Consider the following 17,226-nt stretch of genomic DNA (forward strand, 5'->3'; position numbering starts at 1 on the left):
GAAAAGAGTAAACAAAGTAAATCACCCAATTTGATTGGTTTCTCAGCATAATAAAGTGCTGAAGCAGCACAGTGGAGGATTTGCCGGACAATTTTCTCCACTGAAGCTGTCAATTCATTCTGAAGCTTAGTGCTGATGGATATTATGGATTGGTATGGATTGCACTGCTCCAGCCATCTGAAAGGTCACTAGACAAACACAGCAGGAGTGACCTATTGTTCTTGCCATTGACAATCACACTGCCATTTTGACAAATCTTTAAACTATCACAAATCTTTTATTTAAGTATTACACGAAAATGTTTATCTTTTCTTTGTGGCACAATTAAAAGCTGGCGTCTTAGGAGTTCACTGAAGCAGTCGTAATATCTCCTTGGGTCATGCTTGCAAAGCCATGGAAGCCTGAGAATCTAATAGTGAATGGATCACCTTTGACATCTGTCAACTATACCACTGAGTATAATCTTTTCAGTTCCATTTTCAGATCACAAGGTGAAAAGAACTCAAGCTATTATCCCTAGTGTACAAATATGCTGGACTATTTCCCTTTCTTACCGAAAGACCACTGTTTCAGCCATAAAAATGAAGCTTCACTGCACCAAAAAATCGTGGCCTATAAAAATTGATGGGTTGGAACTATGACATATTGGTTTGTGGAGAAAAGAGGAAAACATACAAAGACAGTATTATCAGAAAATAAAAAAGTACTTCTCACATCACATTTCAGCATTTCATTTCATGTGCACAAGTTAAGGTCGGATTTCAAAGATAAACCCCACTCTAATCATAATTGTAATTCTATAATCTTAACTGTGCTTCTTGCTGTTAGAAACATCGTATTTGTCTAAAAAGCAGGCTTAGAAAAACATAATTCATACACAAATTTAGCTCCAGCTTCCCTCGTATTTTAAATAGAGCACTTTAAAAAAGCATAAAGATTTAAACACAAAGTATGTGAGATCAGTTGTCAAACTGATTTCCTGAGTGCAGGACTACAACCACCTCTCAAGTAGGAGTGATTTTAGATTCACATAGATTAAAGAATTTACTGGGAATAGTTCCAGTCCCTTTTTTACTGTGTGAGTATCATACACATGCACAAATGCATAGAAATGTGCAGCATACACTTATTGCAAAGCCATTTGTTGCTATTATTTATTTAATGCAGACAGTGACTGATTTTGTACTGATTTGCAGTATAAAAACAAACCAATGCAGGGAACATTAACATTTCCCTTCTGTGCAGTAATAGTTAACGAACATTATCACTTTCTCTATCCTCTCTCTCCCTAGAAAGGTTACAATTACAGCAACATTCATAAAAACAGTCTTTATTAAAACTCTCAGCTACACTAATCCAGTTGCTCTCTAAGGCCACTTTATGAACTAAAGAAATGTTTATGAGAAATATTAGTAAGCAATAGATACCTCAGCCATTATAGAACATATTTCATTGTTCCTGCAGAGTGTGCAAGTTCATTTTTAGCATGTTTAATTTCCTAGCTTTTATTATTTTTGCAAAATTTCAGAATATATTAAAAAATCGCTTTTAAAAGATAAAAGGTTTCCATTTTACTTTAGCATTACAATTAAACTTACTTAAGACAGAGAAGATTAATGACTCCCCCAAAACAAACAAACAAAAAAGAATGCATTTTGGAAGTTGAAGTTCTGAGAGAAGTCATCTGCCACTGCAATGAAATTGTTTTGCTGTAGTTCAAATGCTATTTCACCCTGGTTAAAATTTTTTTTTTTTTTACTTTAGCTCAATCTAATCAGTTAATTTTATTACTAACTCATTCTAGATTAGGAACTAAAAAAAATTATTCTCATTTTCTCTACAATGACTTTGGAAAAAATGAGATCCAGTAGTTCCTATTGTGCTAAGAATGCAGTGAGGAGTTATCAGTTAATTTAACTGGATGCAGATACTATATGCTTTGTGTAACAAGCTGGTTACCATTACAAACACCTATATATATATATATATATATATATATATATAAAAAATACACTTTTTTTTTTTTTTAATAAACTTGTCTATTTGAAACACTTGAACTAGTTTAAAACTCATTTATTAAAAAAATATCTGGGCATTTTTATCTACATCCCCATGTTTATCTAAAAGCATCTTGCCTGAAAATGACTAAAAATGCAATAACCTAATATGTAAGAAATACACTTTTTGTCTTTCTTTTATTAAAATTTGTGAATGAGCTGAACAAAACTACAATAAATTGTATTTGTGTATGTGGAATCCTCCATGACCAGAAGCAATTAGACAAACAAATCTCTCCAGCAAGTTCCATTAAATAAGAGTAGACATTAGCTGGGCTAACTAGGAGAAAACCTGGTAAGATGAGTGGACAATCTACATGCTGCGAAGACTGGAATTCAGAGCATAGAGTTATAAAAGATTTTAGAGAGTTCATGAGTAAAGTCAGGACAGTGGCGATGGGACATAAAGATGCCTTCCAGACTGATTGGAGCTGGGAGAAATAGCACTGAGCTGTGATAAAAAGTAGTTTCTACTGTTTCACGTAGCTTTCATATGTAGGACACAGAGGTGTGGTTAAAATAGTCTCCCATCAATTTCTGGTAAACTGGTTTCAATAACTTAGGAGACTCCTGAGTGCCCTGTTGGCAAACTACTTGAAGGACAAAGGTGTGACCTAAGCAAAAGACTGGAAGAATAATCTGCTAATAACTAGCTTTCTCTAAGAAGAACTTGTTTAGAATAGTTAGCCAGGCTCCAGTTTCCAGTAGTAACCAGTTAGCCAGACTGAACATGTTATAGGAAAACAACTCATAGTTGCAAAATGCTTAATCTGGTTAATTAAATCCAAAGCACTTGATTATTAAGTGATGAACAACTGACACACAAGCAAGTTAACAGAAGTGTAAGAGGATGCCAAATCATTTGGGACTCTCCTAAAAGCAGATACTCCAAAACTCCCAAAGAGTGAGCATCTTCCTTCAGGATTTCCGATTCTGATAACTAACTTTTATTTCCTGCAGGGTAACCTCTGAGTCCTTATGAATATATTCCTTACATTATCTCTGAGAGCAGGTGTTTGTTTCCTACTTTTTGAGAAATCTCTGTCTTTCTCTGTCTCTTTGATGTTTGCTCACTGCCAAGCCACAGCTTTCACTCTCCTCTTGACAGCCTGCTCCCTCCATGTGCTACATAAAATCTCTTCCCCCAAAGTATCATCTTATCTTTGTGATCCCATCTTTCTCAAGTGCAGCTCCTGGGAGAAAGCTGTTCTTTCTGGTACCCAGCTACAAGTGTTTAGAAACAACAGAGTATGGTCCAAACAAGAACTCTTAACAGTCTTGTTGCCTTCCATTCGAATAATGAATCAGACAAAAGAGTCTATCCATGCTACAGAATTTTCTGTCTCTGTTTCTCAATAAAAAAAGCAGAGAATTGTAAGGTCATCCTAGAAATTCCTTACTTTTCAGACAAATTGAGTTAGGATGGCTAATCAAATATAACATTGCTCTTACAGGAGGATAAGGATGTAAAAGCACTCTTAATGTTCTAAGCTCTCAAAGGCTCCTATGTTAAACTGCCTATCACTAGTGGAAAAAGTTGCCTTTTGAAAATATAGCATGAAATGTCAAATTCATTAGTGACATGACCTGAAATAATTAGGTCTTTCTTTCTAAATCAGCTGCATATGGGAGGTTTAGATTCCTTTTTTTTTTTTCTCCGATCAAAAATGAAACTGCAGAGAAAACATTGTGCTTTATTATTGTGTGCCATTTTTTCAAAGAATGACTCAGGCACTGATATTTAGGCCACTTTCAAGTCAAATGTTTAAAGAGCACATCCTAAGTATAAGCACACTTACTGACATATTGGAAGGTCACTTGAACATGAGAAGATAAAGTCTAAGTAAAAGATCTACAAAACTAAGTATCTTCCACATTGGAGGAAAGGCAACTGTAAAAAAAAAAAAAAAAAAAAAAAGGAACTGTTTTCTTATATTTTCATCAAAGTACTGAACCAGCAGCAAACAGTTTCAGATGTATTAAAAATCAAGCCTGTGGCATTTTCTTCTTGTGCATTCATATTTCATTAGGTGCAATGACTTCATCTTTTATACATTTAAAAAGTCATTCAAATTGGCTGCTATACTTACTCTTTCACTGTCACAATATAGCCATATTCTTTCTCCTCTGCAGACTTCACTTCAAGCTGTATGCCTTGTCCTGCATTTTTCTCAGGCTGTTCATAGGAGTTTCCATCCTTCATTACAGCGTTCTTAATCCAGTAGCGGGTCTCACTTGGGTTTCTGGAGTCAGATTCAGTGCTCTCTGCAGCTGTCAGCTCCCTGGAGAAAGTCTCACTTTTTACATTTTCCACACCAGCATTAATTTCTTCTGAGGAAGAAGAGTCAGTGTCTTCAGATTTCTTGGTTTCTGACTTAGTAGATTCTTCATGTATTGGGTCTTCAGGCATATTTCCAGATAATGCATTATTTTTCAAGAAGTTGATTAATTTTGCAGTGTTCTCCTGTATTAAAAGAATATTATTATTTGTAAAACTAAATGTGTTACAGTGAAAAAACCTGGATATTTTCCCTCAAGTTTATATTGATATGTTAGAGTATTCATAGACTATGGTCATTTTATTTATTTCTGCATTCTTCAAGACTATGCAGGAATAAAATATTTATTCATTAATAATAAATGAACATTAAATTATGCCACTGCACCTTTCAATAGATTTAACATGGGTGAAAGATTTTTATATTTTAAAGTTATTTTCTTATTCAAATACCACAGTATCTTCACTCAGAGAAAATCTGTCTAATAAACTGAAACAAAAGCAAATGAGCAAACGTCAAAACAATTCCCTGGAAAAACTCATTAGTTGGATTCATTATATAAAAATTTATTGCAGCCAAGGACTTGGAAGGAAATGATGGCTTATAGGCACTTCGTGCTCTGTGTCAAATACGCTTTTTTCACCTCCTCTATTCAAACTGTCACCAATAAATTCATTCATGGGATCCTCTATAAATCAATCATGAATGCACCATTTTATCCCCCTGAAGAATTTCATGTGGGTGGTTAGAACTCCTGACAAATTGTCCACCTGTGTGTTTGCCTTGCTTGGTAGATGGACAGCTATTGAAGAGATTTTACTGCAAACAGAAAAGGATTTGCTCATTTTTTACTCCAGCTGTTGCAGCTTTTTGACAGAGCATATAGCGGGAAAAGTTTCATTCAGTTTTTAAAAACTATTTCCTTGAGTACTTTTTGCTCCATGAAACCCATAAAAAGAATGATAAACAGTCCTAATAAATGGATTAATATAGGACAAGTCTACAGGGTATGATTCAAAGTTCATGAGGAATATTAGTAAAATTATTTGGATTAGAATCCAAAATCTGATGTTACCACCTTGGGAAGATTTTAATGCCTAAAACTTTTGAATCATCTCTGATACTAAACAATTTGGAACAATTAATTGTAAAGTGAAAAACTGAGGAACAGCAGATCCCATGCAAGGAGAAACAATTCTGAACCCTCCCACATATAGGTGTCCTCAGAGAGAGCATGTTTTTCTCAACTGCTTCTCAAAACCAGGTATCTCAGCAATTATGCTTACTTTCCCCAGAACCAGAAGCCATATGGCAGAGGAAAGCAAAGTATTTTCAGTAGAACACCTCAGTGCTCCAAATTCACTAACCAGGGAAAGAGCTGAATTTCTCTGTGCTTTGGAAACTGTTATGACTTCTGACCACTTATAGTTGAAATAAAGGCAAAAAAAAAAAGGACCTGACCTTCTATTTTGGAACCCATCTTAGTTAAGGTTTAGATAAATTTCCATTTAAAATTTCAAGGCATCAACAAAAAATTTCTTATGCTGTGATTATGAACTATACCTGCACAAGACACAAAACAGTTTTTATGATTCAAAAATGTGGTTTTGACCTTCACTGTATAAAAACCTGATATTCTGAGATGGAATGTTTCATTAAAATACTGGTACTCTACCTCTTGGTCAGTTCTGGCACTGGCTTCATGCATTCCATTGTCTGTGGGATGTGAAAAGCATAAATACACAGTTATGAAGGGAAAACATCACACGTGAAACAAACACTGCTTTAAGGCTTCTTTGTTTGTACTGGTGGCCTTTTCATGCAATTTAAACATTAAGACATCAAAGCTGAAAGGGCAGACTAAAGAGCACTGTATAATTCAGTATTGTTATTCTAACCTCAGTTTGACAGCAAATTAATGCAAGATCAATAGACAGAGTACTTCAAGAGCCAATCTAATAGTGTTATTTTGCTAATTAAGTGTCTGATCTTCGTATCAGTTTATTGATATCTAAGAAAAAATCAAAAATTATTCTAACTGGCTGAATGGGCATTTACATTAAAGAAAAAAGAAGCCCCTCACACATTTTAGTGGAAAAAAAAAAAAAAAAAAAAAAAAGGTTTTTTTTTTTAATTTTGTCTACCAAAATCATGTTACAGTTTAACTACAATGATGATATGCAGTCACTTCATTAACCTCAATCAATGTTGGGTGTTTGGTTTATGAACTAAGACTTATTCATTTCTCCCAGCACAAATCCTCAAAACTGCTCATTTTCATCTTTTGTAGAACTGGCAATTAAAATAAACAGAATGTCTCTCACTAGTGAGATTTTCAGTATATTGCCACTATAATCATTTTCGTACTTTTGGGAGGAAAAGAAGACAATAATTTAAAATCATTTATGTCATTTGTATTTTGGTGTACTAGATGTCATAACACTCGTAAGGTAAAGAATGTGTAAATGGAAATTTAAGTTCTGCTGTGATATCAGCTCGTTAATGCTATATACTGTAGCTCCTAAATCTGCATCACCATGGAAATACACGTCCAGAATGAAGCAAATAACCATAATAACTCTTTATGTTCCCTAAGCATGTAAAGGTTCAAGTTGTTTTCTACGTGTACCTAAGACTTTCTTTTGCCAAGCAATTGTGGTACATTATGGAATGATTACCTGTAAAATTCAATTATTTACTACGTATATTTTGAAACACATTCTTGGAATACAATCATCTTTCATTATCCTTTTGCTTAAACACCTCATTTTAAAGAATGGGAAATTAGACCACGCAGCATTAAGCAATTTGTTTTTCAATATAACCAAGTCTGTAGGTTTATCTTGTTTGTGAAGCTTGAAGATCAAGCGTTCACAAACAGATGTATTTTAGGTAAATAAAGTATCTATCATAAAAAGAAAACAACAAAGCTAATGCTTTGCAGCCTTTGAGGAAAAAAATACAAAAACTTTCCCCCTTTGTCTTCCTTAAAACCAATTTTAAAAAAATGGCTAGCACTAATGTAAAACAAAGGAAAATGAGGCTCACTATCCTTCACTGTACTTAATTCTTACAGTCAATACCTGGTATGTTAACACTGTTTTCCATTAATCCAGTCTGAATTTCTGCCCTTCCTTGAGGATCTCCTTCCTTAATTTTTGCTTCTGCTTTTTCCTCTCGAGTTTTTCCAGCACCATCTTCTGTTCTTTCCTGAATGCCAGCAGTCTGAATTGCATTAGCAATAGTATCAGCGATCTCATCCAGTTCAGTTGAGCTGAGATTCTCCACATTCACCTGGTGTTTCTCTAGGTCCTTCAGTACACCTTTAATAAGTGTTTCTGGATCACAAAACAACATAAGCACAAGATTTAGCTGTTTTCAATAAGTATACGTGTTTGTATCAGAAATATCTTTAGTATTTCCTGAAAGATATCTTTTCCTTTTTGAAGACTGTCTTTTTTTACAGAAGAGCATACAAATTCAGGGAGCCAATACATAAACTGAAGTCAGCTGATGTCCTCAGAAAAAACATGGTATTAAAAATGGTTGTTACAGTTTATGGCAAGATGAATCTATGCCAGTACAACCTAACAAGTTGTCCTACAGAGATGAATATAAACTTTTCATTTCTTTACAAACTCAGCACCATTTTCGAGTCCAAAAGGACTAAAAAACTGAAGTATTAACACAGGTCAATCTTTTTTTTAAGCTGCACCAAAAAGCAGTACCTAAATGCAGCAAATACAGTAGTATTTATTAGATGTCAGGTTGCTCTGTCAATTTGGTTTCTGCAACTATATACAATCTTGGAAAAGAAGCAGTCAGATATTTTGTCAATCAAAAAGCTCCATTCAACTAAAAACATTTCATACATGCATATTTAATGAACAAATCTTCTAAATCATAATGGTTTGTCTTGGAAAGTACACATTTTGACAAAAATGAACTTCACCAAACACTGTTTTGGTTTGTCAGCTATGAACAGCATGGGGAAAATGTCTTAAAAATCATATTAAGGAAATAAATGTTAAGCTGACAGTCCAGACCCAGAAAATCAAATGAACATAGATTTAGGAAGCAAACAAACAAACCAAAAACACCACCACCAACAACAAAAAACCAACACTGATGTGAAAAAGATTCTGAAGATGAGAAAATTCAAGGACAGCAGATATTAGAGATGAACTAGAAGATGTAGTGTAGCAGCTATTCAGGAAAGGTACCTTTCTGATTGTTGATTGCATATATCATTTAGTTCCATTCCATGTAACTGTAAAATTCAACCTAATCTCTATTGGAGAAAGAAACACTAAATTAAGGGCTTCCTCTGGCATCCCCAAAACCATTTCTAGTCATGCCTCTGTTCTGCTTAGTCATGTTCTTCAGAAATTTATATGTATATGTATGTGTATGTATATGTATTTATATATATATGTATGCAAGAAACCTTTCACTAGTGTAAGAACATCAAGTTGTAGACTGCTGAATGTATAAATTTCTACATAAGCAGTCTAAAGGCAACATCCAACATTTTCTAGCAACATTGCCAAATGCCTTACCACCTCGAGACTAATCAAATGATAAAGCATATTACTGAGAGCATTATCCAAATATCTCTTCCACACTAATGGGTCTGGGGCATCAAACCTAGGAAATTTGTACCAGTCTGTGAGCACCTTCACAGTAAAGATATTTTTCCTAATGCCCAGTCTGACAAAGATTAAAACACTCAAAGAAGAAAGGCAAAATAAAAGGTTTTGTTTCTCACAGCATTAGGTAAGAAGTAGTAGCAAGATACTTTTCTGCTCTAGGGAAAAGGCAGAACACCTGTGATTTTGCAGATTTTGTCACTGGGAAAAGATGCGAAGACATTGGACATTTCTGTCATTTTCTTTTTGATCCCACAATGTTAAAATCATAGAATCATCTGGGTTAGGAAAGACTTTGAAGATCACCAAGTCCAACCACCAACTTTACCTACAGACACCAATCACTAAACCATGGCCCAATCCCCATAACTCACCAACTAAACTAACTCTATTTTCCTGGATTATTTAGTCAATAAAAGCCAACATAGCTTAAGTATTTTAAATTGTAGGTTTACTGTGAGTTGAAGAGTGTTTGAAGTTGTGTTTAAAAGTACAGTACAGGAAAAATGTTAAGTGAGAGAGTTGAAAACAAAATCCCACAATCTATGCCAAATTCTCCAGTCCACGATCAAATTGAATTCAAGAAACCGTCCTGGGAATCACAATAGCTATATAGAGGACAGCTAGTTAGGAGAGGGTATTACACAAAGCAGCAACACAGGAAATTAAGCTATAAGAAATACCAGCACTGCCAGGTTACTACACAAGTCTTGTTGCTGCTTAGGTATCACTTCTGTTCTTATGTTTTATAGAACTATCGGCCAATAACATGACATGACAGAAAAACCTGAATTATTGAAGCAAAAGTAATAAAGTCAGCAAAGAAGAGACAGAATATATGCCAGTTCAAAATCAAAACTAAAACTTTTCAAGTAAATGCATAAAAACACACTGCAAGTGCACTGCAGTAGGAAAAATTATTCTTGGAACAGCCTGACTACCTGACATCTGTGCATCTACAACAGAATGAAAACTACAATGATTTCAGTGAGTATTTTTTTCAAGAGCTTTTATCCATTTCTCCATTGGTATGAATAACCCATGAAGTACAGCAATTAATAATCTATGAATGACATTTTGAAGTTTTTTGAATACCTCTAGAATAATATTTAGTATCATTTTTACTTCAGATGTGGGATCCACCTCTGTACTTCTAAGCCCCTTTGTAAAGGTGGAATGGTCATGGAAATTGTCTATGAGAAGAGCTAATGACTTTTAAGAACAAAAGCAAATGAAGAAATTTTTCTAAGAACACACATCATTGATTAATGTCATTCCCTTATAGGCAAAAGAGGAATAGCAGACTGGAGACCTGTACGTGAGCTTCCCACAATCCAGATGAATTTCCCAACTATTCGGTGATACTGATTTAGGGTCACTCACTCACCTCCCAACAATAATTTTGAAGCATTTTCAATTTGTTCATCTTCAGAACAGAACCTACATTTATTTTCCTAGCCTAAGGATGCCTGATTCTAGTCATAACATTGAAAAAAACGCCATTCTGCTATTGTGATTTTTAAGCTGCTATGAAACATCTTACCCAGAAATTAGGTTTATGAAGAAGTTTCAAAAACATGCCTACTTGCTCAGGATCTATTTTTTTTAAATTTAGACTCTTTTGGGTTTCAAGTTCAATAAATGCTAATGCTACTTAGAATTCTGAACAATTATCTATTTTCCAAATACAGGAATAAGACTTTTGAAGTAGTTCCGTGTTTAACATACTACAAAGTTTTCCATGAGGAGACGCTTCAAATAAATTTTAGCAAATAGAACAAGGATAAAAACAACTGAGTAAAAGTTGTATAAAATATTCATTCATTTAAGATAAGTTAGTTCAAATTACAGGAATTCGGTAGCAGAATCAAGTCTAAAGTTGCTCAGAATTTTAATTTGCAAAATCAGCAACCTGGGGTTTCCAAGATGAAAGTAAGTTTTAAACCTCAGAAAAATAACTTCCTTTGCATTTTTGCCTGTTAAGTTTATGCAAGCTAGTTACTGGCCATTCGATCAATATCAGAAAAGAAATCTTAAAGCAGAATTATGTTTCAGTTAATGTATAATTAAAGGAGTTCTATTAAAGTAGCACTACTGAATTTTTGTTTGCTTGTTTCAGTTCTTTTGCAGCTAGCTGTCAGAACCAAACACTGAGCTAGTCAGCAACATGTAGTCAATACAGCCTTGTCACTTTCATTCCATTCCATTTTTCCAAGCCTACTGTTCTTCATATTTATTACTTTACCCAAGCATTATCTCTGCAGCCCAATTCCAAAGGATAATCGTCAATAACCTCAAAAAAAAAAAAAAAAAAGATGGAGAGCAATCAAATGAGAAACCGAATGACCACTGGCTGTACTCCAGTTACTACTAACTAGCTCACTGCAAGTCCTTCTGTTTCATTAAAAAATGTTATAGAGAACCATCCCATTCCTCTGTTGATGCTATTCCGACTCTGGTCAACAACACCCACACTTGTGCTAGTGTAAGTGAAAACTTAGGCTGCTTTTAAAGAGCAAGTGTGAATTAAAATGCTGAGGACAGAAGGCAGCAACCAAAGGTAGTAAGTACAAGGAGTATCATGTTAATAGTACATGGAGAGGAAGAGTCACCAAAAGGTCTGTAACAGCCTGGTGAAATTGAGGTCTACACAGAGAGTCTTCCCAGTTTACTGAAATGCTGTTAAAGTGTCTGTGTCCACTTCATATTATGGTACTGGTTCATTTTTGTAAATCATTTGCAAGCAATTTGATATGGCTGATACACACAAATATAAATGCATCTACTTAAAAAGCATCTTTGGACAACTGAAAGGAATTATTATGAATTTTCTAAAACAGAAAATATTGTTGTAGAAAGATCAAAAAGCAGTGGGCTACTGCAATGGCACAGCAGTTCAGGAGCACCCGCTTGAGCATGCACATGTCTCTGTACAGCCTCTGTATTCTCCCACCAGCCTTTTTGGAATGAAGTCAGCAATGCTCAGCCATGCTTCAGATTGCCTATACTGCAAACCAGACTTCAACCTCAGCTTCATCTTCTGAAATGAAGAAGGCAAGTTGCTTTTCATATTTACCATAGAACTGTGATGACCCTAAAAGCACATATATCACAGATGATATAATTTTTAACATCAGCTTCACCGTTTGAACTCTCCTTACTCTGTAACAGTAACAACTTACCAAGGGAAAAATGGCTTTTATTGCACACCACATAAATCATGCTCCATACATCACTGGGGCAACTGCTACAGTCAGTTTCCTCAACAAGTGGTGCAGGAGCAGTAACTGTGTTGAAATCATAACACGTCGCTTCCTCCTTGCGATCAGCAGTCCGACAGGGAGGACTGTTCTTTTGTAACCCACCATCCTGTTCCACACATCAGCTGTCCTCAGCAGCTGAGCGTCACCCAGTTTGGTGGCCACAGCTTTGCAAGACAGAGAACATGAACAAATAGTTGTGCTCTATAAATATGGAAATGTGCTATTTTTGGAGAAACAAAAACATATGTATTACTAATTTTGTGACTTTAGCAGAGCAGTGGAGAGATATCTTCTGCAATACTTAATATAGAAAAAAAAATGAGTATACTAGAACCAATAATTTTAAGCAGAAAAATTCTAAATAGTGCTGGTGCAAAATACAGATTAATGATTCCCAGGTTGCACAGTGACTACAAAGGCAGCACCCACACACATCATACTTTTACTAAAGGTAACTGTTTTCAAATCTGATAAAAAATAACTCCACGTTTCCTTCTCTTCTATTTCTCCCTCAGGGTGCCTTGTTAGCTAACTCACCTGCCACTGTTTCACCACAATTCTCAGTGCTAATCTGCTCAGTACCTTCTGGATTTTTCTGCCAGACAGATTGCTGTGTCTAATTCTGCACAAGATGCAGCACTGAACTGAGCTCATGCAACTGTCCTGCTCAGTTTTTGAACAGTTGTATAGTTTAGAAAATGTAAGAGATTATGAAACTTCCATACAGAAATCCTGAAGCATCAGAGAGCCTGGAGAAATGTTAAAAGCAGAAAAAGATATTATCCAGGCAAATCTAAGTCCAAACCATCATCATTCTAACAGACAGCACTTTAGGCTATGAATATACTCGTATCTGTCCTCACCTCTTCCTTATAATACTGTTAAGTGGCTCAAAAATATGAAGGAATACATATTATTCCCTACTCAAATGATCATAATTTTATGTCTAAGAAACATTTAAAAGCTAATGCAATGGAAGAAGCTCCTACAAGGCACGTTATGTATGCAAAGTCAAAGCAGCACAACCCGATGAATTGTGAAACGTGTTATTCCCTCTAAGTGTTAAGCATTTTTTTCCCACTTGGCACCTACTAGGAAAGGTGAAGTGGAACAGCTGGAGGATAATGAAACCAGCATGTGCCTAGTTTGTTTTGAGTCTAGCAACAAAATTGTCTAACCTGTGCGAGAGACTTACAGTGCCACCTGGATTTGATTTTACATTATAGTTCGTTCTTTGAAACCTATTATCTCTGGGCACCATACCAAGAATGCTTTCACTTCTGAGCATCCTTTAGATTGCAAGCATTATCTTTCCCTGCCGCATCTTTGATGTTTTCATGTGTTCTGGCTTTTTTTGTTGTTGTTGCTTTTGTTTTACAAAATAAAAATAAAAATAAGAAAAAGGAAAAAAAAACAAAAAACACCAGACATCTAAGAGCATTAAATGTTATAGATGATAATAACTACAAAAGGGATTCAAAGAAACCTGCTTGTATAAAGTGTAAATCTATTGGGATAGTGGTAAATGCAGTGTAAGAGATGTAAGTGCTTGGCAATGGTCAAGGATCAATTATTTCATTTTTCAGACACCATGAACCACTGGAATAACACCAATTATTAGTTAGCTTGGAGAAACACTGAATGACTGAAAATTATTTTCTAAACTCTATCTGCCACAATATGACAATCTCCCTTGCAGTACAAAGCAGCACTTATAATGCATCATGGTGTCCTATGAGATGTTGCACTCAATGTTCTTTTAAGTCTCTTTCAAACTATCACATACAAAAGAAATCAGGATCCAGTCATAGCTAAGTTGCATGAGCAAAAGGAAAGTACAGCAAATAAGTTGTAATAAATGGCCCAGCCAAATGGAGCTCTAATTCCATCCTACAGAATATAAAATCATAGGATATTCTGAATTGGAAAGGACCCATATGGATCATCAAGTCTAACTCCTGTATTACTGTGTGCCTGCATAATTGAGAGACTTCTCCCCTCCACATGTACTGTGCCAAAAATTATGTCACTGTTAATTTCTGGGTCTAACTTTGAATTTTACCAATTGTCCTTGAATTTCTAGATAAATAAATAAAAATTAAACAAAACTAGGCACGTCTATAGTATCTATGTATATATATAGTGTGGTACATAAAAACAGATGCAACAGCAAAGATACACTCATAATTACTTATTGTTTGAAAAGTGCTTTGAAAATATAACAAGTTACATAAATGCTATGGTTTATTGAGTGCCATGTATATCTGCATGCATATGGAAGGTGGGCTGAAGAATGTGGGTAGATGTTTGAAGGAAAAGAGTCGTTAGAATGGTGAACATTATTACCCTGAGTATTATGGTAAGAAGATAGAAATATGTCAATAGTAGGAGATATATGTCAATGTCTATTTATATTTAAAAAAAAAAAAAAAAAAAAAAAAAAAGCTCAGTGTTCATGAGGGAAACTTCAGAAAAGATAAAATAAATAAGTACCAACTTTACCATCCACTACCCTCAACAGGTCCTTTGGATCATTCTGGGAAGCAGACTTATGATTCAGCATCTCGGGGGCTGGCCCCAGCATTCCAGAAGCAGGCTGTGGCTGGAACAGTTTATTCATTTTGAAATCTTCTCCTTTTCCTCTGGAAAAACTTCCATCAAAAGGACCAACTTGAGAAGAGTAGAATCTATCAGCATAAACGTGTGACCCTTTAGTCCTACTGTGAGAGCTTTTATCATTGCTTTGTGCTGACAAGTTCTGAGTGATGTATGTATGCAATGCAGCCATCAGAGCTTTCTGGCCAAGCCCTGCTTCTGACTCTGTTGAGAACTTGTCTGGCTGAGGCTGCTTGAAAGTCATCCCATGGAGATTTTCAGCATACTGTTGATGAGACGTTGACGCGTGGGCCAATGGAGTTGCTCTTTCTTTGGGTTTTTGCATCAAGTAGTACCTAACAGGATCATTATAGATGTAGCTCTAGAGAGAACAGAAGGTAGAAAAAAAAGGACTGGGTCAGTATTTCATCGTAATAATTTTTGATATCCCAGGTATAAACCATCAGGAAAACAAGAAAGAACAGAACCTGTAAGGTGTAGGGGGGTTGCAAATCTCACGTTGTTAAGTTTTTCTCAAAGAGGCACTGTCAGCTTGGCAAAAATTTTGCAAAACAATTCATTAGATTATTAAAGCAAGAGAAAGAGATTAGAGAGAGAGAGAGAAAAAATTCAAACTTGATGTTAATGATGTATGCACTGTTTGCATTCAGCTGGATAAAGAAAATTAGTGAAATCAATTTCCCTTTGTATTTTAATAGACTTCTGAGAATAACTCTTATTTTTTGTTTCTTAGGCAAACCTTCAAGCAAAAAACAGAAATGTCATCTCTTAAATAACACTGAGAAAATATAAAAAATATTTTGTATATAAAAGATGCTTTGTTCTGTTTAAAATTCAATCTTTGAATTTTTGACTAAGTTAAATTTGTAATCAGAGCATCCATTATAAAGGATATAAAGAATATGAAGAAGATATAAAGAATATAAAGGATATAACGAAATGTAAAAGCTTTTAATTTCTTGATTATTTTTAAATAAAATAACTCAGTAAATTAAACGAAAAATATACAAGATGGTTCAATTATCCTAAAGCCACATTTTAATTAGAAAAAAATGCTGAAAAAACTGGTAAGAGTGGGCAGCCATGAAAGTTTCTGTTCTCAGTTTCAGATTTTCAAAGGTCACAATGGGAAATTCAGAATCACAAGAATTGTGCTGTTCTTGTTGACCAATTTTTTGTAGATGAAAAAATTTAGTTTTGAGGACAAATTCTAAGTGCCCCTTAAGCACTTTAATCTTTATTCAGTACTTAAAAAAAAAATAAAATACAACAACAAAAAAACATTATTTACTATTACATAGACTGTAATCTAATCCTAAACAAAACATTTTGTTATGATCACAACCTGAAGGCAAGATTTTGTCTTTTTGACAAAGCAGTTCTACTATCCTAAATTATTTCACTCCCTACTGCATGCCAATTTGAACAAAGAGACTTATTTATGTTCATGGTTATTCCAACTGTTCTTCATTATTCCTTCAATCGTTAGCAGGGTCTGTTGTGAAAGGACAAGGGGGTTTCAAACTAAAAGACAGAAGATTCGGATTGGATATAAGAAAAAAGTTTTTGGCAAAGAGGCTAGTGAGGCACTGAACAGGTTGTCCAGATAGGTGGTGAACACTATTCACCCATCCGTGGAGACACTCAAGGTCAGTCTGGATGAGGCTCTGAGTACCTGATGGAGATGTAGGTGTCCCTGTTCATTGCAGGGGATTGGACTAGATGACCTTTAAGAGTCCCTTCCAACTCAAACAGATGATTCCATGACCATGTACTGCAACACGTTGAAGAATACATCCTGGATCTCTGGTGTGGATTTTTGTTTAAAGGGTCAGAAAAAGCACCTCAGACAGCAATCATTCCAGCTCTCACTGCTGTGAATCATAGCAGATCTCTGGTGTCTCTGCATTAACAGTAGACCAACTGGGGACTGAGACAGAGCTGAAGCATAAATTCAGAGACATGCAGAAACTGTACACACCAGAAGAGAGCAACAAGTAGAATTTAGACTGAAAAACAAAAATCACTGTTTTTAATGAATACTATCTAACATACTTTATGGCAAGGCCTGGATGTGAAAATCTACTAGTCGTGTGTATTTATTTCCTAGTGCCAACAGGTCTTTGCATTGTGTAATTAATTCTAATGATACTGCCCAGAAGGAACTGAAGAGGATAACACAAAGCAGATGATTCACACACACCTCATCTCCATTCCCTACCCACTTCATGCTCCTTTCTTCAATGTTTGGAGGACTGTCTGGAGATAAATGCAGGGAAAACATGAAAGGGAAAGGAGGAAATTCCCCATTCAAACAGTGAAGAACATGGAATCAGCTAAATCCATCTCATGTTACTATGCT

The 17,226-nt window shown here is 35.2% G+C and overlaps 1 protein-coding gene across 2 annotated transcripts in view; it reads right to left on the bottom strand.

The window, feature by feature from the left end:
• PTPRN2 (protein tyrosine phosphatase receptor type N2) overlaps positions 1-17,226 on the bottom strand; it is a 622,129-nt gene that overhangs the window by 379,464 nt on the left and 225,439 nt on the right. The window contains exons 6-9 of one of the 2 annotated variants that reach the window (XM_085227026.1): positions 14,751-15,225; positions 7,420-7,674; positions 6,012-6,052; positions 4,148-4,521 (exon numbers count right to left, since the gene is read on the bottom strand). In XM_085227026.1, coding sequence (XP_085083152.1) covers positions 4,148-4,521; positions 6,012-6,052; positions 7,420-7,674; positions 14,751-15,225 — 1,145 coding nt within the window. Of the gene's footprint in view, positions 1-4,147; positions 4,522-6,011; positions 6,053-7,419; positions 7,675-14,741; positions 15,226-17,226 lie in introns of both variants that reach the window. The other variant, XM_085227025.1, reaches the window with a different exon arrangement.

The sequence above is a fragment of the Meleagris gallopavo genome, chromosome 6, assembly GCF_905368555.1.
Source record: "Meleagris gallopavo chromosome 6, MGAL_WU_HG_1.1, whole genome shotgun sequence".
Classification (NCBI taxonomy): domain Eukaryota; kingdom Metazoa; phylum Chordata; class Aves; order Galliformes; family Phasianidae; genus Meleagris; species Meleagris gallopavo.